At 38.5% G+C, this 20,761-nt stretch overlaps 2 protein-coding genes across 4 annotated transcripts in view; both read left to right on the plus strand.

Moving 5' to 3' along the window:
* Positions 1 to 20,761, plus strand: part of LOC111261559 (CUB and sushi domain-containing protein 1) — a 97,061-nt gene that overhangs the window by 61,014 nt on the left and 15,286 nt on the right. The window lies entirely within an intron of this gene.
* Positions 783 to 12,638, plus strand: LOC111261568 (splicing factor C9orf78). The gene is made up of 2 exons (XM_022835181.2): positions 783 to 2,010; positions 11,780 to 12,638. Exon 1 carries the CDS (start codon positions 977 to 979, stop codon positions 1,907 to 1,909), a length of 933 nt encoding a protein of 310 aa, XP_022690916.1. The 5' UTR covers positions 783 to 976; the 3' UTR covers positions 1,910 to 2,010; positions 11,780 to 12,638.

The raw sequence follows: 20,761 nt of genomic DNA on the forward strand, positions 1-20,761 counted from the left end.
AATTTCTTCACCTTACACATCAAGACCCTGAGTATTGATATAATTATCATTGTCAGTGGCATAAATAGTGCTTAATAGTTACGCTTTTTTTTTTACTGAATATTATATTTAAAAAAGCAATTGTATAACAGGCTGTGCTGATTTTTTCTGATATGGCTTTTTAAAATCCTTCTTAAGGATAATTATGATTAGACTTCGAATTGTTTCTAAATTTCCGTCTCCCGTGCAAAACTCTATAGACCATTTGAGATAATTTAGACATTTTTGTTTCTATGAGTACTGTAACGAAAGCACCTACTGTTTACTTTGTCAGTCTTATGTTTTGCCTGTGAGATTCATACGGCGTATGTATTCCAAGGGACTTTATTTTCCAGAGTACATATCTACGGTTTCTGTTGTGTAAACAATGACAATATACTCAGTCATCGTACTTTCATATATTTTGCTAATTTTTCTATGACAAATAATTATGGTAAATATCGAAAATATTTTATCTGTTATATTACAAGATTACTCGAAAATGATGAAGGGAGAACGCCATATTTATGAAAAACGTTGATGATATATAAAAAGCACATACAAGCAGTTGTATTAAAATAGATTTCTGAAAGTTTCGCTCGATAAAGGCGATAGAAACTTACGTGTTGCTCATTAGATGCTTATTTTTGGACTGTGTAACGGCCGTCGTCCATGGCCCGACGGTTTTTGCCCGATGCTTTAGTCTCCATTCACAGAAGAAGTCTGACCGCCCGGAGCTGTTCGATACTCGCCAAGCAGCGATCACGTCATCATTTCTCCCAATTTTCGAACACAAACAAGGCCACTTAATGTTGAGAATCCGTTTCCAGAATTTAGCTTTACCGTTAGAGTAATTCTGAGTCGCGTATACCTCTTAATTTGACGAAGGTATTTATAGTTTGTTCGGTTAGTTGAATGTTTCTGTGTTAAAAATGGACTTAAGTTTTTATTAAACGCAATGTCTGACGAAAAAGCAATAATAGTTGCGTCAAAAGCGGATATATCACTACCTTCGGCTTCGCCCGGGCCAGCAGAGTGTTCAAATACGCCAGATGAACCGCCAGTTGAAACTATCGTGTTCAAGACTATAAAACGTAAGAAAAATCTCCGAACGGCAAAAGTTGCTGTTGATGATAATGGTGCCCAAGATGGAGCCACTAGCAATGATGAAGCCAGTGCAGAGGTGGATCGTTCAATCATGGAAGACACACGTGAATTACAGCGGCTGCGCAAACGACAAAAGGGCGTGTCAGTAGCCTCTCTAATTGTTGGAAAGACGATACCCGCAATTGTAGAAAAGACTTCGGACCCATTTAAGATGGAAACCGGTGGTCTTGTTGAGATGAAAGCAGCTAAAAAAGCTGATACAATTAATATTGGCAATCAGTTTGCATCCGAAACGAACGAACGCGACGAAGATGCCGATATGATGAAATACATTGAGGAAGAGTTGAAAAAACGCAAAGGAGACGCGGCTCCGACGGAAGAGGAGCCTAAGCATCTGTCGCTAAAAAATGAAGATTTGCTGATGCAGATTTTGCCGAAGCATCTAAAGCAAGCTGGCAATTCAAAGAGTGAGGAAATGCTATCCAATCAAATGTTAGCTGGTATCCCGGAGGTTGATCTTGGTATCGATGAACGTATTCGCAATATCGAAGCGACTGAAGAAGCGAAGATGCGCATGTTGCGAGATCGGGTTCGGACGGTACCAAAAGAAGAGTCAATGGCACCTGTTAATTTTTCCGTTAACTTTGCCCAACAACAGGAAGCAAGGCGACCCCGGGTTCACCGTGATTATCAGTATCAGAACCATCGCGAACCGGGCCAGCCGCTTCGTGCCTCCGATGATATGCGAGTGGAGAGATTTAAGAAACATTTTTCCAGGAGATAATTGTCATAAGACACTATCACTAAGGTGACAAGTTAAAGCAATTTTTTTTCGTCTCGATTAGCAAATACAGAAAAGGGCATCTATGGATTTTGTGTATAAAAGTAAGTTCTTAAATATGTTACTCTCAGCCACAAAAGTATAAACCTTTTGTTATCAAATTAAATTTGTATATACGTATACATAGAAAAAACTGGGGTGTTTGCAATTAGAGGGACTTGAAGAGGCGCTATTTTAGTTAGCTTTTTTTTACCTGTAATAAAGCATTTCATTATTTCTGTAAATAAAACTGCTTTTTGCAAACGGTACAGGGTCAATACTGTATATTTTTTCGTTGAGTCGCTTAATTGAACAGTAATTAAAGTTCGCAGTTTGAAATAGTGGTCAAGTATTCGTCGACTGGTTGACAAAGGCATAGGGTATCGCAGACTGTTGGCGATATTTCGAATTAAATCTGCAGTATGTTTATTGGGACTACGTAGTCATGCCTAGCAAACTATAAAAACACTGAATGCGTTTTGTATTTAGTATCGTTTTTTTGTTCATTGACCTGTCCTCGTTATGGAACGTATATTTTTTTGCGAAAAAAAACTGACCATACCTTAAAGATGGACTTATGATAGGATACAAATATTTCATATGCTTAGGCTGTCCCCTTTTTCAGACGTAATTCAGCTACCGCGACGACAATATTTGAACTTCACAAGCACTTAATCAGAAAATGATTTTCTACTCTGGCATTTGATAAATTGCACTGGAATGTTTGAAAATATTTAAAAAAGACAGACCAATCATAAATTTGGTAGGTGCCTAGATGAACGAATCTCGTATAACTAACATGCGGGCACAGCAAGCATGGCTATCGTACGCAGGATTTGTGTGCACTGTGTGATAACCTGATTGGGTTTTGGAGCTGTGCCTTGCACTGTATTATGTCATTTTAAAAGTAAATAACGTGTAGATTCTATCCAATGCCCCAGTACAAAGAGAGACCTGTGTATTTTAGATGGACCAGATTTAATAAGTGGATAGATTTGTTTGTCACCGTACACTTTTTGGCTGTTAGACCCTATTAAATGTCACTACCAATATGTGGATTGATAAAATGTTCTACTTGTAATTGCATTATGGTAGTTCCGGAAATATCAGGGATCGCTAGTGATGTTGATCTGAATGCTGCTGGCTTGCGTGTATTGCATTAATTTTGTATGTCCGACTTAAGTATTACGTATATTTCTGTTCTGTTGGAAGCCTAGTAAAACGTTATGATCCTTCAAAAAGAAAAACCATGCCGTAGTATAAGCGCAGTTAAGTGCGTTTATGGTGACAGTAATTTTGATTATGAAATCAATTATCTGTTTGTGTTTTTCCATATTTTTCATTTATTCGCCATACTGGGCTTAAGACATATGTGCGGCCGCCGCTTTTTTGAATAAATTGGTGTATTTGATCGGCTGGGAAAAGAATAAGCAAAGATTTGGTATGTAACACTAACTTCTTAGGTGACCAACATGCTACGAAAGGATTTTTACTACAACAGTACGATAGCACAGTTGTGGCCGCTGTGTCCTTATCTATGGCATACCATGTATCAAACGAAAGAATGACAAACAGTATTACAAGTCGTCGCCTTGGATGGCTCGATTGCCAGTCTGTTTGTCGACTTGCGTGATTGTTATCAGGTTAACCGTTTCGAACAAGAACATTGTATACTCGAATGTTGACATTAAGGCTCTAGGACAGCAATACGACAGTGTAATGCCCACCGAGATCAAACTGAATCAATGGCTTTTTAAATGTTCAGTGTATCTTTACTTTACTAAATCCCCGTATGTATTTTAAGGTCTTCGGCATACATAACACGTAGTAATTAAGGACGTGTACATAATTTTTGAGCGAAAGTTACATGTGGAATGGCACCCTAAGATCAATCTCGAGAGATTCTGAGAAATTCGTAGTAGTCCAGTTAGACGTAAAGCCACCGATTGAGACTACGAAGGTCTGATCTATGAGGCATAACCCAGCACCGACATGACTGTAGTAGAATCAGTCCCTAGAGAAGCCGTCTTCCTAAAAAAAACAATGACCAACTCGGAACGACACGGAAAGATACAGTTTGTTTGAGTGTGAAGGCCGGTCATGGCATCCTACTGGTCAAAACTGTGCGCTAATAACCGCCCTTTTTGAAACGATGTTTTTGGAGGTCAAGTACCTCGTCTGATGATAGCAAAAGGTAAGGTTATCTTGTCCATTGCAGTGCTAATATAATACAAAAAGGCTTTTTTTTTTTTAATCATACGTTGTGAGAAAATTGGAACTTAACATTCACATCAATAACTGTTACTTCCATTACTTCTTAATAAGTGTCTGCAAACTAGATATAGCCCTGTCGTCAAAGGTTCGAAACAAGCAAAAGAAGTTGTGTAAAAGGTGAACATAAATACATCTTAGATAGTATTAGTCGGAGGCAGTTTAGCAAGAAAGGAAAGAAACGACGGTTCTTACGGTGCTGGCAGCAAAAATCGATACTTTAGGCGAATGTGTAATACTCTACTTTATCTGCTAATAGTCTACTTTAAAGTGACTTAGATCGGAGCTGCTACGTGTGTTGACAAAATAAGAACAACCCATTTTAGTTGAAATCCTTATTATTTACTTGTGATTCATTATCGATTGATATAGTATTTATGAATCGATCGGATAAGCGGATTTTTAGGCATGATACTGCCTACAAATATAATTTGATAACTTTTTTTTTGCGTTCTGTCAATATAACCCAATGATAGACTGAAGAAGGAATTATCAGAAAAGAAAGAGCAATTGCCTCGATATCTTGTCGGAACGAACTACCCTGAAAACATTTTGGCGCACTTATATGCTTCTTATTCTTCAAACACGACTTTAGGCAAGCGCTTGCGTAAGTCTCCACAGGCGCGGTCTCCAATGCGTCGTTACCAATATGCAAGGAACTTTGTGAAATACCTGTATAGCCTTAGGGAAAATAGGTACTGAGCGATATTTTTGTTGCTTTTCTCTTAAGGCTAAAACACAGCGGCTCCAACCTACGTTTATAGCAGTGCCTCGATAATTACGGTAAATTTAATAAATAATGTGCGACTTTGGTGCAGCTAGCGCCATTAACCACTAGACAGTTGCTCACGACTCAGTTAGTGTAGATAGAAGAGCCTTTCTTTGTGTGTGTCTATTAAATACCATATAGTCATTCATGGTCACCGAAAGGCCAAACACACGTAAAGGCTAGATCAATAGAGTCCTCCATCAGCAGCGAGCTGTGAACATACACTTTATCGACATAATGAGACTACCACAAGATATACAAAGAAACAAAAAATATATTCTAGCTCTTTTTTTTTGCATGTCCATTGGGTAAGGCAATATACTGAATCTTATATCGGAGTTCCACAAAACAGTTGAAACTTTGCGACAACTGGGCACACGAATAGCGGTCAAAAATTTCGAGTACTGAATACACAGTGGTTGTTACGAATGTAAACACGCATATTCGTATATACATCCATACACGTATACGCATTCGAAGAAAGGGCACCTCTCAACTAGCATACATATGTTTCATTTGTTATATAGCTATGCATAATAGATATACCGGTCATCGATTATGTAATATCATCTTGAACAGAAAGAGTCATGAGGATGTCGAAATGTCTATCGGAACGCCTGGCTGGCTAAAATAATCATAGCATTATTATCTTCTATATCCAGTGTTATGATATAAGCAGTTTGATTGGAATCAGTGTGAATAATAGAATACATAATTACAAAAACGTTCTAGTCATGAATTTGTGTTCTTGCCGTATAGTAACAGATATTGGTTGATCAATCAATATTGGCCATGGTGACGGAAAATCTCTAAACGTACGTACATTAATAATAAATTAAGCAGTAAATATTGTCTCGTAACAGCTAAGCTCTTATCAGCACAGTTATATCTATTACTCTCTGCATGAGCAACGGTTCAGCGGACCGCACGTACATATATCGCCCCTTACAAATGTAATTGGCTAATTATATTTGGAAGCCAGACGAGTCCGGTCCGATGTATTACCTCCGACCACCAGCTGCACTAAGACAAACTGCAACAGGCAGCGAGTGCAATCGTCGTTGTCTACAACCCATCAAATGCAATGGGCAACAATGACCGTAACAATTATTTTGCGATCATGACAAACTATGAAGCATAGTGCATTATTGTGTGTACTCATCCAGGTAAGGCGAATAGCCAGATATTTACATCTCATTTTGAGTTCTTTTGTCAATTTCAGTATAACTGTAACAACGGTTGAGGTGGGTAATACTTCTACATGACCGATACGGGCCAACAACTGGTATTTTCCTTCCAATAATTAGCCTGACTGATGTATGCAGGCCTGTCGATGAGACAGCATGAGCAGTTCTACGCGCTTAGAAGTTCTCGACGTGACAGTCGGTGCAGTGGTTAAAATGTTATGGTATTCACATATATTTGAACGGTGATTATTGATTATTTTATTATGCTAACAGATATGATCGTGTAGCCGATTTGAAATGGGCAACTGCCTGAAAGTCAAGCCCGGGCATCCTTTGCGTAATGAACGGAAGGCGGCAATGCGGCATAATGATTGATATTTGCAGAAAATTCAGTGCACGGAAATGTTCGACGTGTAGCGTTGGCTGTATACCCAACAACACATTCTATTGGGTGTATGTAGAATGTATATCAGCGACTCTGCATTTAAAATAGAGTAATAACTATGCATAAGTAGCTCTGTCGCCTTCGGTTACAGTTATGTCAAAATATGTGAAACACTATACAGAATCTTAATTGAACACAAAAGCAAAGTTTGCCTTAGAAGCCTGGGGAAAAGCCAAAATCAAATTCTTGCCCCGCCAATTTTCTGTATATCTTAAAAAAGGACAACATCTATTGCACTGGCTACTTATATTGTTCAATATTGGCTGCATATGTCCAGAGTAAAAACGTATAGACTATAATGATAGGGTATACATAATAAAACGAGAAATACTTACTGTTATACTTAGGACATATTGGTCATATATATCTGTTATTATTCTTATTTGGAAGCAAGAACGTTCCATAAAGGTAAATTTATTTATCATTTTTGCAGGCGGGCAACGTAAATCTCCTGTTATTACTATTGCGGTTACTTCCCGTCTTCGCACTACGATATATGTCCAAGAAAAATTTGCTTCGAATAATTTGTTTGCAGTGGCGTCCATTAGACCATTCTAATAACATCAGTAATTATCATGAAATAAGAAATAACCAACGTGTTGGAGATATGCATTTACCCGCTGCATGTGACGTTTGGCAATGTAGTGTTTTCCTCTGATGTTCATGTTACTGTAGCACATATCCCATGTGAAAAGTTTTATTCAGTCTAGTGCTTGGCCTGCGAACAGCCAGCATTAGCTTCAAGGCCTAACCCTCACTATATTATAGCACTCTGTATAGGTACATAGTGGCAGAACCGATAGCTACATGCCTCCAACGGGAAAAAAATGTTAGTACCGCATAAAAGCAAATATATGTGATTATTCTCTATCGCCGGTCGCAAACAACTGCTTAGTGTAATTCCCTTTTTGGCAAACTATTCTGCTACCACACGGTTTTTATTGACGCCGGCAGATACGTCGACGCAGCATTGCTCTGGCGCATCGGGATCATTGACGTGTTGTGCCTCGGCGAGTAACAACATTTGCTTAGCACGATTTGTTGTTCCTTTTTTTGCCGGTGAATCCATATACTTTTTGTGCGAGAACTTCGCTAAGCGCCTGAGAGTTCGATAAGCCCTGCAGAAATCCAGATCCTAGCCAGACATACTTTATGGCTTTCTTATGCTTTCCTTTCTCCCACTTCTGATCACTTGCGTGCCGTTGACCTGTTTCACTGTCGCCGTAAAGTCTTCAAAGCGCAAAGCAACTGGAGAGCCCATTCGGTATTTTGGGCTGGCGAAGTCACCCGACACTGGTAAGTTGTATCCGTAATCTTGTGTCGTAGCGCTGCCTGATAGGTTTAGATATCGCGGTATGTTTTTGCTGCTGCGGTAAGCAGCTGATTTTGTGGATAAAAGGGAACACTTACCTGGCGTCACTTTAACACGGCATATGGTTTGCCTTAGTGCGGAACGAACATCTAGCTGCGTTTTTCAGAGCTTGGAATACAATGAAATGGGGTGACAGCAAAAAAGCTACTGAATGAATTTGTGGCTTCGACCGCTTCAAGACGAAAAACGTAGGAATGAAAAAATATGCTACAGAAGGAAAAGGGCTCTTGAATATGAAGACCCTGATGGAGAGAACCATTGTCAGTGTCAGGAAATAAAAGAACAGATATGCAAATCTATGTTGTAATTTTTAAAACATTATCGTGAAACTAATTATTTGAATGATCCGCTACGTTGGCTTGATCAAGGTTTATTACAATATCAGTTTATATTATCTGATATTATTCTACGCTTATTGCTTCGCTACGCGTCTAGTATCATAGAAAAGTATACTATTGAATTCTGTCAGTGTATTAAGTAACAGCACTTGTACTTTGTATCTACAGTAATAGTGCGATTCCGGTAAGGTTAACTTAAATCTATTTGAGGCGCCATTTCACATCTACCAGTCTGCCATAACCTGCCGTACTTTAGACTAAAAAAAATTAACTATATAGGGCTATCCAGGAGTTTGAAGGCACTTCCTCATCTTATTTTCGGTATAGCTCATATATACGAAACGATTTAAAGGCTACTCTCTAAGCACAATCTATTATGGTTAGCACATAAAGATATTTACATTTAATATAGCTGCCTTTCTACTGTCTTAATTATTTCGGCATATTTGGTCAATACTGCCTTTTACCAGTATATATTTTAGTTTTATTAGTGTTAACTGTCCGGACACGAAAAGTTTTCGTGCATTTATTAACCACAGCACCGAAAAAGTGCCAATGATTCGCGCAAAGCCGTTAGTCGGTCCAAGATTTGAAGTATTTTGAGTGACTAAAGTACGCTGTATATCATGGAGGTAGCATTTTATGCATAATTCCACATCTCTATAGCATTTCACGCAAACTCGTTTGGGTCGCCTCCCAAATGCCTCTTGCTTGTCGTTTCCTACGTTGGATGGCCATAGTATGCTCGTTCATTAACACATGCCCTGCTGATTTCGAAGAGTCATTATTTTAGTGCTTATTTCATTGTTCTACGTATACATGCACACACACACACACACACTAAAACACACCTGATGTTGGGTTGGTCCGAGCGGATAAGAAGGTACCCATTAGGTAGGAGTCTATTGCCACAAAGGCATTCATTAGGGCGTCGCGACAACATTCACGAATTGACCGGTCCGAGGTTGCGTGACCAGGGGGATTTATTGCATCGCAGTTGCAATAGAATTCAATGCAACTTAACGCACCGCACGGACCGCTGAAGCTTATATATATATACACATATATATATGTGTGTGTGTGCGTGCGTATATTAAAGCAACTAATAATTGCTACGTTCAGCAAGCATTGTAATATCTGCAATAAAATGCGTGAACACAACAGTCAGAATCATTAAAATAATAGTGCTGGTTTTGTACATGGCTGAAATAAACAAAGGAGAACGAGAGCCAATTTCAACAATAGGAACAATAATAACGCCACAATAAAATAACGAATATATATATATATATATATATATATACTGCCGTTTATAACAGGAAGACTGGTATGTGAATCTCGTCTCAGTGTCTCCTCAATGAAATACAAACAGTTTTTTCAGCGCCCGTCCCAGTCGGTTCTATCTGGTTAGAGCTGTACTTCGTAAGCTATCGCTAGGACAGAAAACAGAACAATAAACTGTAATTACAACGGCGACCATGGCCAACTCTGTAATCTAGTAGGAAATTAGATGGCACCATTACGCAGGTATTCCGTACGCGTTTCCTGTCCGTCTCAAGCATTTATCGGCCACCAGAGACGACTCAGCCCGTGCTTCAGACACGATCAGACATCACTAACTGTACTCAGTTGTTGTTGGCACGATCGTTCAGGCACTGTGGTTGATGTATTTACCGCTTGTAACTATTAGCCGTTGTGGTCCAAACGCACGATAAGCTGCGTCAGGGGCAGCGGACTTTTTTGCTTCCGCGGTTTTCAAGTTTCGGGCAACATTGCGTACAATGGTGCTTGTTTCCAGCTGTGGGTGACAACGCGTTTGAATCCTCTACGTTGACTGAGTAGTCGATGCCATTGGCTGATCGAAAACGTGCGGAAAATTGGATTTTTCCTTTTTTTTTTTCTTATCAAACTTACAAACGAAAAAGAAAACACATTGAAACGTGAAATCTGTACGAATTGTTGGCTGTACGATAGCTTTGCTGATGTATCTTATTGCAGGGCTTTTAATGGAAGCATAGGGTTTATCAGTTGCGTTTTAATGATACAAATTCTTGGTTTTCTAGAAAAAGAAGGTAAGGCCATATCTGAATGCCCAGATGAAGAGCCCAATGAATGGATCGTATGGCTAGCATCGAGCTGGGAGATGATCTGTGTGCCTGATGAATAAAAAAAGAAAGATGAAATAAACTAAGGAATAGCATCATAGGAATTCGATGGAAAAGCAATTCGTGTCCGTTTCGTTTCGGAGGTCTTTGCTGGCTGATCTATTTGGTCGCTGAACGTATCAAACTATGCGAAACATACACATGAATTGTGCTCTGGACAATAACACCGCAATGGCATATCCATAACATCAGCATAAGCAAAAAATCGAAAATGGACGAGATCATTGAGGGCCTGTCGACATGTGTTTATCGTCACTGGTGAAAGCGTCAGTGAAGAAAAGGAAAGAGACACAAAAGCGTGACTGAGATTTTTAAAACCTAAGGAAATCCCGGATGCTTATGATATAGAAAGAGGCAGCGGTCAGAAGACATGCCTGCTTCTAACGGGAGGAAGCTATTTACTTATAAAAAACCCCTGAAATGTGTTCGCGTAGAGGCCAGCATCATTGCAGAACTGAAGCATCGTTTCAAAACGGGTAAAGATATTGATACGCAGTAACGAGAAAATGGAAACACAAACAGAATCTATTAACATTGTTTATGTGACCATGAATCAAACGTTTCCACCGACGGGGAAGACAAGGGCCGGAACGTAGGCAGGTTTGGACTTATCAAAACAAAAATGTACAGTTTTTTTAAGGCCTTTTCTCATGTTACTCATACCAAAACAATAGTATATGCGATGTTTTTTTAAAATGTAAGCACACTTTGCCATCCTTTCTTTTTAATTGTATTCATCGGGAAGAATCGCGCAAGTTGTTCCGATCGAATTTACGAACCTCGCCGGAAACTTCGGTTTGAAAAATGCATACGCTGACGGCTGAAAAACCTTATCAAACGGGTGTTAAGGTGTAGTACCAGACATGCAATGTTGACTATGATGATTATCAGAGTATACTAAAATTTCTATTTGATTCGAATAGCAATACATTACGGTGGTTTTCTACGATGGGAGTCCTATGCTACATTCAGACAATCACGTAACGTTTTAGCTTACCTGGTATAATTCGTAGCTGTTCAACATTTCTTCAATATCTATGACTAACGAATGTGATTCGAGCCTTTCCCATTATATGACTGTGGCTTGCAGAGCTTCTTTTGAAGAATTACAGCATTGTACCAGAACGAAGCAGAGATATTAATAGTAAAGGAGACACATTTATTTTATTGGCTATACTCACCCGTGATACCTAAAGCAAATTGAAATTCCACTTAAATACATTGTTACAGCTGACAAGGTGAGGCTATCATACGACGCATAACCGCATTTACGTTTTGTATTTCCAGGTAATTGCCGTATAATTAAGAAGAAAGTGATAGCAATACGGAGCGTGTCTGCTATAATATACGTTAGCTTGTACGATTCATCTGCCGGAAAGGGAGCACCAAGTGCTGCAAGCGGATTGCACGACAACGTCGTAATAAACAGATATCATGTGATATTTTCATGCTACCTTTTCTCTATTCCGTCAATGAACGCCCTTCAACCGGCAAAATAGCACTACATATACCTGAAGTCCTCGTAGAGATAATAATGGAGCTTCTAGCATTTGAAAATAACACTAATAATGACAATAATTTGTAGTTTAATACTTGCTCCTATTGTTTTGAATAAAAAAATCTTCTTTTTCTTGAATAGTCAGTTCAGTCGAACATCTGAAAAGCCGCAATTAGGTTATTTAAAACAGCAGATCTTCATCCGAAAGATATAAATAGATAAAGTCGTACAAATGTATTACATTATTAGCCATTTTCAGTCATCGCATTACACTGCAGACGATTAGCGCTGGCGGCAAATACAGACGGCACTGTTCATCGGACCGTCCTATTTATTATCGATGACGCTGGCGAATTATTGTGGGGTGAAAGCATATTGCATTGGCTGTACCGCTGATTTGAGATCAATTTGTTGTGACGATGTTGATTGCAGGCCTTATTTCGACAGGTATAACTAGTCCTGATGATGCAGACGGCTGTTTTCAGTGCTATATCCACAATGGTCTCTGTTTGAGTAAAGAAATAAAAAGCGGGAAATAGTAGAAAATAGATAAATAATATAGAATGCGAAGGAGTGCTAAAAAAAAATAAATAAATAATTGCCGTTGGCCGCAACTATCCGTTGTACAGGCTGAAACTAGTAAATGCATCTGATCTTTCTTTCTTGTTTATCTGAAGTAAGCAGAAAGGGTATATCTCTTTGGATACCTCCGGCGCATTATGACGCTTACAGAAGCTGCAAAGAGAACCCCTAGGTTTGTCATTTTCCTTAGCTATCCATTTCACCTTACCAAGGAGAAATATCAGCCGGAGGCAAAATACTAAGGAAGTTGGCCCCCGGGGAAAAAGAACTACAATTTAGAAAAAGGACCAACCCCGGGACAACAGCAGATATTGATAGCGAGATGGTGAAGTGATTTTAGCTTAAAATGAAGACGAGGAAACGATCTGTTAAAGAAAATGTTACGGGAATCGTAGCTATGGCAATACTAGTTGTGCTACTAGTAATAGTGGACGAAGGTGATGAAAAGGTGTCCGTTGTTAACGACAATGCAGTCGAACGTAACGGTAGGGACTAATAATCATTGCAATAATAATAGTAATAAAAATAACAGAGAAGAAAAGCAATAATGAAAGTAAAGCGAAGATAAAAGTGAAGAAACGTGTGACGATGAGAGAACTGGTCGTAGGGATAATTCAATAGAAGAAAAGAATGGATCTATAGAAATAGGGATATATGTAGAAACCGAGATAGCTCTGGCGAAGACAGGATCCCAAAGAGGAGGAACAGTTCTCTGTGGGCCACCGCTGCGATCAATACACAGAAATGATTCGGGAAGGCTATCTAGGTATATGTATATATATATATATATATATATATATATATATATATATTAGAACAGCTGGCTGTTGCTAATATGAACGAGGCCGGCTGAACGCATACAGCTGAAAAATCGACTATCAACAGAGTAGTAAATCTTCGTCGCTTTTTTCGCAAAAATAATAAGAAGTGAGTGTAAATGAAGAGAGAAATCAACGAAAAACCAGCAGCGGCAACACCTCTTTTCATACTTTAGCTTGTAGCCGTTCTTCAAACGCCGTGGCGTTGGGATTGTCGGTCAACTGGTGGCGTATCAAGGATTTATTGACAGTTTGGTTTCAGAAAAGCGGTTTAGACCTGATGATCAAACGCATTTTCATTTTATAAAGTGTATTATTACGTATGGCATACATGTGCAATTCGAACTCAACGGTCTTATAACAAAATGACATGTCGAAAGAAGTATTTCGTTAACGGTGTTCGAACTCTCTGTCACAGACAGAAGATGGCCAAATAATCATGAACCTATTTCGAGTTTTGCTTAGTATAATTTTTGTGTATCTTGTTCGATAGTACCTGTAATTGTTGGTGCTTTTGCTTTGAATCAGAACGTATTTGATACGGCGTACAGTTCAACGAAACAGATATTGTCTTTTAGTGGTTTTCTAAAATGTTCACAGTTCAGCTAGGATGCGTCGATATCCCTAACTTCAAATGAGCTAATCAAAACAAAAATCAACCGATTAATTCGATAATTAAACACTACATTAAGGAATATAAGATCTCGTGACAATAGTCTAGTTTTGTCCCACATTATCCTACTAATTATGTAGAGACAATGGATCTTCGTATGCATAATTTAAAGTTATTTCACCGCCGGCTTCAAACGACGCCTTATAGTATACCGTGGCCATAATTGTAAGCCTTAATATTAGTAGCCACCGTACCTTTCCGAGCATGCAGACAATATGAAAATAAATTTGAACGCTTTATTTGGCTGAAAAACTCTATATACAATAAACGCTTATATATATATATATATATATATATATATATATATATATATAATGCAAGATGCTATTGCAACTTTCCGAGCTTTTCTCCGTTACCGTTTCATTTCCTTTGACAATGTGATATTTGTCATTTTAATGAAGGAAGTTTGTTCTTACTCAATCAATTGCGCAGTTTAACTTTGTAATTGGCTCGTTTGCTATCGGTGTCGTAACGCTACCGGTCTTGAGTTGGCCTACAATAACGCTTTTAAGTGTTAACTGTTTCGGGCCGCCTCAATACCGCTCGGATTGAGAACATCCGATCCTACTACTTAGGTGACCATTTGATGTCCGTTTCTTCGTATAACAAGCAAGGGTCGTTTTTCGTGTTGGGCACAAAAAAGTCAAATCGCCATCGACTCCAGCGTGGCGCCGAACTAACCTGGATCAGATAACGATTTTCGTCGAATCTGCTCCGAGGTAATGTAATGCTAACGTTACGTAAAGGACGTGCGAACAATAAGCAAACTCTGCTGGAAAATGACAGTAATGGCCACGAAAATACGTCAGAGCGGTCTGGAAGGCCTTGAGTGCCATATGAAGCTTCTGTGCATAATTAAACCTTGTAAAAGTGCATTCAGGTCAGCTGTGGCGTCGTCAGTGTTTTGCGATGAATATCTGCTGTTAGCCTCTATCTCACAAAAGTAAGAAGAATGATCTAACGTGATCCAGTAAAAACAGATGTACATATATATGTATCCAAAGTGACAATACAGAAATGATTAATAGAAATTGTTAGTTCCTTTTTGAGAGAAAAAGCAGCTAATCGTGTAAGTTAAAATGTTGCAAGTTGCATCTTCCACAGGGTATCTATATATTATTCGATAGTTAGGCACGAGCTTTGCTACTTTAATTAGTTTAATAACTTAAGTTTCCAGAGCGACTTAGTGTAATCAACATGATTTCGTAATCAGCTGTGCCTTTTTCTCGTTTTTTTTTTGGTTTTGGATGCGCAGATAACGTTACTGTAGATCATGACGGAATTATACTCAAATGTCCTCAAACGCCTTAAATAATCACAGGTTTCCTAAGGCGGTTATTTTTGAGGTTTTATTTGCAGGAATTATATTTTGTCTGTCTAACGCTTTATATATCATAAGTAAATAATTGCGTTAGTCAGATAAAATCATAACTTTTAGCCTTTTTTTTTTGGAGCAGTCAAGTCTAGAACTTGACCCCCTATGAGCAAACTAAGCTTGACGTATAGACTACCAGCGTATGGAATCTATTTACAATCAAGTGGCTTGATTTGACTCTCAAATTAGTCGTTTATACGGTGGCGTGACGCTTCTTTTATTACGAAGAAAAGCCAAGTGTTTACAAATTCCATATGGAAAAGCGCACGATGTAAATGAAGTAATTGTGTTATTCTTTTCATAATTCTTAGCCACTCAGCAAAGGCAAACATAGCACAGTATATCTGTTTACCCCTCGTGATTTTTTTTGCAGTTAACAATAAAAAAGTTAAAGCAGTCGCTGGCATTGATAACTTATTTTCAAGTTATTTACAGTATTCAGTTCTAAGCAGTAATGTCGTGAAAACGACAAGCTTCGTTCCACCTTGAACAAAGCTATTCGGAGTACTTTTTGCTATGCTTTAGCAAATTGGTGTTTTGACGGTTAGCAACTTCTGGAACGTTTTAATTGTTAAGCTAAGTAATTGTCTCATTCCCCGTGCAGCAGTAAACATAACTTGAAAGGCGATGCATGGTCAGGCTGTTTCAGTTCTCAATAAAAACAAACTGAACCTATTAATAAACTATGAAATGTTTGACTTAAACGTGGCCGCAATTTGGGGTGGGTTATTTCTAGGAAGCAATTGTATATTAGAGAAATACGATTTGGCAAGCAAACGTTTGCAGTCTCATATTTATTGTATATTATTATTAAAGAATGAACTGAATAGCAAATAAACACAAAAGGGTGAGTTGCACGATGAGACTAGAAGTTCGCTTTCCTGTAAACCCAGCAGAAACAGGACATTAAACCCTTTTATCAATCATTGCCTTCTAGCCACATACGTGACTGCTGCGTAAATAGTATCCTACTTGAAAGAGGATTCCGTTGAGGATCTTGTGCTAATTTTTCACCATAATCGACCCTTGAATTTGAATATTTACGGAAAACTCGCTCAAACATAACAGTCCAGCCGGCATTACTAGAATCTTGGTTGATTTTAGAGCTTGTTTCTGCATCGTGTCAGCAGTTGTCGCCAGCTTCAGTCTCAATGGCGTTGTGCTATTCCGATTCAGTTTCAGCCGTCTTTAAGTCAACATGAATGCTGGGCCGGATAATTAGACCTCGGCTGACAAAAAGCCATGTAACCCCGGGGCGTAGATACCCCGATGTTCTAATAAATTCGGTTGATTAGACGCTTTACAACCACATCAACAGTTTTCACTTAGTTATCAATGTCAACAGGCGTATGCCTCTTAGCTGTCGGAAAGTTACCTCACTGTCACAAACATTGGCATTTCAGCTTACGTTCATGCTAACTTTATCATCGCCATTTGTGTTAGACCCGACTCACCACGGCGTTTATATTCATTATAACATAAATCACTAATAACTTTTACCTGATTTCGCTGATTCTACATCTAACGATGGGTGCAATTGACTGTGATTTTTAAACTGTCGCTGATGTCCAACGGTTATTTGACAAAGTCTAGAAAAACGATCGGGGCAAATAAGCAAATTCTTGCGAAAAATTGCTCCCATTAGCAGATTGCCTCACAGACCCTTTAGACTCGACGCTGCTGTGACCTTATTGTGGCTATCATACTAGCACGAATGTGCGTATCTAAACAGTGGTTGTTCTTAGAGAATATGATTATATAATTCAGCGTTGAGTGCAACTGATATTGGGGGATCGACTTTGAATGTATATCTACGGAAATCGGTGGGGTTGATTTATGACAGCTGGAAGGAAATGATGCAGGATTCTAGCTAGCGCCGGCAGAAACGCAACGGGCTTTTTTGCGCATGTGTGTGTGTGTGTATGTATGCGGAAGCCTTCTCCTTCAGCCAAACGTAAACAAAAATGCACATAGCACCCCAATAAATGATTCTCGTTTGCGTCGGCGTCATTTATTATACTATAGTCGATGCTTCGCCCGGGCGTCGCAGCTGTTATTAAACGACACCCGAACAACAGAAGCAGCAGTAGTAGACGTTGTCGTTAATGTCGTGTGACGCTGCAGAAAACGCTCGACGCTCTACACGGTAGCAGTATTGATAATAATATTAGTGACACAATTTTAGATACTTTCAAATAATATTATGGGACGGTGCCGTGCATATCACGTTGATAGTATAGCACTGGTCCTAATTGACCGTACATGACGGCTAGGATAATACGTACATGTGTCTCTATAACAAACAGAATTAACGGTCTAGTTACAGATGATAAAATCTATAAAAACAACATCGAGAAAAACTACAAGTTACACAGTTCAGATGTTTGTCCTTCATGCTGCGTCAGCTACTGATGTAACGCAAACTGGTAATCTTGAAATTCACACATTTTCTCGTTCCGTTTCATAAGAGGTAAATTTGCCACTATTTGATCGTTGTCAGGAAACCCGTACGCTTACCGCATTACCGGTGTCGTTGTAAAATTGAGTTTATATAGATAGAAATTTATAAATGAAAAACAAGCTATTTGTTAGTTCTTAACTTAGCTGTTAGTCGTTATTTCTCTGTTAGAAATTTGTTTCCAACAAAATGTGCGTCTTTGATTGACGTTGTGGTTACGTTCTGTTTTCTCATGTCCTCTTCTGTTTTGTTTGCCACAATTGTGAGTGACGTATTCCGATCTGTCTTTATAAATATAAGGGCGCCTTTATATGCCGTATTCACTGAGTTTTCACAAAAATATTCCCTAAACATGGTTCTGTTTATGTCTACATAGAATACCACTGCCCATGGAAAAATAAGGGTGAGGGTATACCTCGGTAAGTTTAGTTGCAAAGTAAACAGAACCGCCACTGTTTAAATGCTCACGATTTTATTTAAGTTGAAACTACTACGACGGTCAAGTTTAGTGTTAAGAGATATTTCTACGGAGACGACGTTACACACGAACTAAACATTGAACCATTCAACGTTCTTAGGTAAAAATGGCCACCTACAATCGAATGGTTACAATTTGATAATTGTTTTTGTACACTTACCAGTTTAATAGGGTTCACTCATAATAGTCCTTTCCTCCTTCTCTTTAGTTTTTGAACAATAAGTGATTGAATTTACCAGTCTGAAGCTGAAAAATGCTTCTGTTACATAGGCATCATTCAATACAAAATAGTAGTTTTCTCACCGAGTGCAGTAAACGTTTCAGTCTAAGCAAAACTAAGATCATTCTAATGCTGTTTAATGGAATGGCCTGTGTTTGTTACATATCAACTGATCATTTAGCCTAAAAATAAATGAACCATAACAAACCTATAGTAACCACTTTCTTTCAGAAGCAACTCTGCAAACAATGAAGGAAGCCTGCTTAACTTATTCTTTTAGATCACTGAATAAGGCCTGCTTCACCTAGTAGAGATAGGAAAAGTACCAAGCAAAATCCAGTGAGATGAAATAGCTAGATTGTTCGTTTATTTAATAATATTGGACTTTATCCCTACACGAAGTTCTCACTAAGCCCATATATATATATATATATATATATATATATATATATATAATTACATTGTGAAGACCAAAGTATTGTTTGCGCTTAGCTTTAGATGAATACATCTGAACATAGTCGGTTCCAGTTAACAAGGTTAACTGTTTATTATATATATATATATATATATTATTAGGAGCACGGGGTGCTAGCTTATGTTAGCTTTAGCAAAGTTTAACCGAAAACAAAGCTGTTGAAAGAAATACGTGTGGAGGAATAATTAGAGTATCAAATGAAAACCTGAGTCTTGGATCGTGTGTAGTCGGAGTTGACACGCAGTGTTCTCTGATGTGCCGTGGACCAGGGAAACAGGCGGGGAACGACAGTGAATAGGTAATTATTAAGCAATGTGTAAACGTCAAAGTGTCCTGTTTACATGTTTAGATTTGAATATACACTTTTTTTTTTTTTTTTTGAAAACATAAATCCAATCGTGTGTGAATCTAGCCAGTTTTCGTAGTTTGAACCATGTTTATTGAACTAGTCCTCTGCCTCATAAACAAACACTCATCCGAGATATATATCTGCGTTGTGCATATTCCATTATATGTGTCTCACAACGAAATGTATTTGCGAGGCGCGCCAGCATTGGCAAAGCGTTCGAGCTCGGTCTATGTCGGCTTACCAATCACCGTGGAAACCGTCATCCACGAGGCCACTTTGAATTTGGCTTATCATGGCCAGCTAGTTTCGAGGCTCTGCGCGGGAATCATAACAATTCATTTGTTTTTATCTGAGCATTCATGGGGTAGTAAAGTTTGCTTTGTCGTTGTAGCGTAATTTTAGTAAACAACTCTATGTTGATATGCGTTTTTACCATTATGAACCCTTTCTATAATTATATTACGCAGTCATTTAAAATGGATTGGCCCATACGTTATATTTCAGTAAGCACTAAGCGTTTATCAGGCTGACGCGTTAATTAGCAATATATTAAAAGTCCGAATGAATACTTTCATTTTATATATTGTGCCGTCCATGGCCATTAATAAGGTTATAGCTACGGCAGGACAATACGTTGCGCAATAGTTATTCGTGCATGGCGTTCTGTACGTGACCGTTTCAACGGCACCCGATACATACTTGTATGTCGGACGCCAGTTAAGAGACTTCCCTAGAGCTAACTTCTAATCTTAATTAGATTTTTATTAATTTAAAAACAATAAATACTAATCATTTCTTTCTTCCTTTTACATCAGTGACATACTAATATGTACGGGAAAAGTCGATTCATGGAAACCCAGTTGCGGTACCGTGTGTGCACTTAACATTGTTCTTTTTTTTGTCTGATTCGACAAAAGCAACGATTGTTTGCTGGACTTATGTATATGTCAAATTTGTCTTCAGCTTTTGCGAAGTTATGTAGTGCGTACCGTAATATACTTGAGAATCCAAGGAAATATGGCACAGGGAACCAACGTGTCTTCAGCAACGTAAGCAGCAACTATCTTTTCTCAACAACAACCTCTTCGATAAATGAGTTCACGTTCCTTAATTTCTACATACGAGAAATCCATATATATATATACATATATATGTGTGTGTTCAGACAATCTTATAGGAAATCTATCATGTCACAGCTAACGGCAGGATCCGGCTAGAGGCCGACGAAGCTGTTAAGCAAGATCATCCTGTGTAATCTAGGTAAAAAAAATGGAAGTGAGCAAAAACCAACCGAAAAGTGATGTTGCTATACCCCCTATTATGTTATCGTAAATTCTATCTAT

The sequence above is a fragment of the Varroa jacobsoni genome, unplaced genomic scaffold (assembly GCF_002532875.2).
Source record: "Varroa jacobsoni isolate VJ856 unplaced genomic scaffold, vjacob_1.0 scaffold_62, whole genome shotgun sequence".
NCBI classification, from domain to species: domain Eukaryota; kingdom Metazoa; phylum Arthropoda; class Arachnida; order Mesostigmata; family Varroidae; genus Varroa; species Varroa jacobsoni.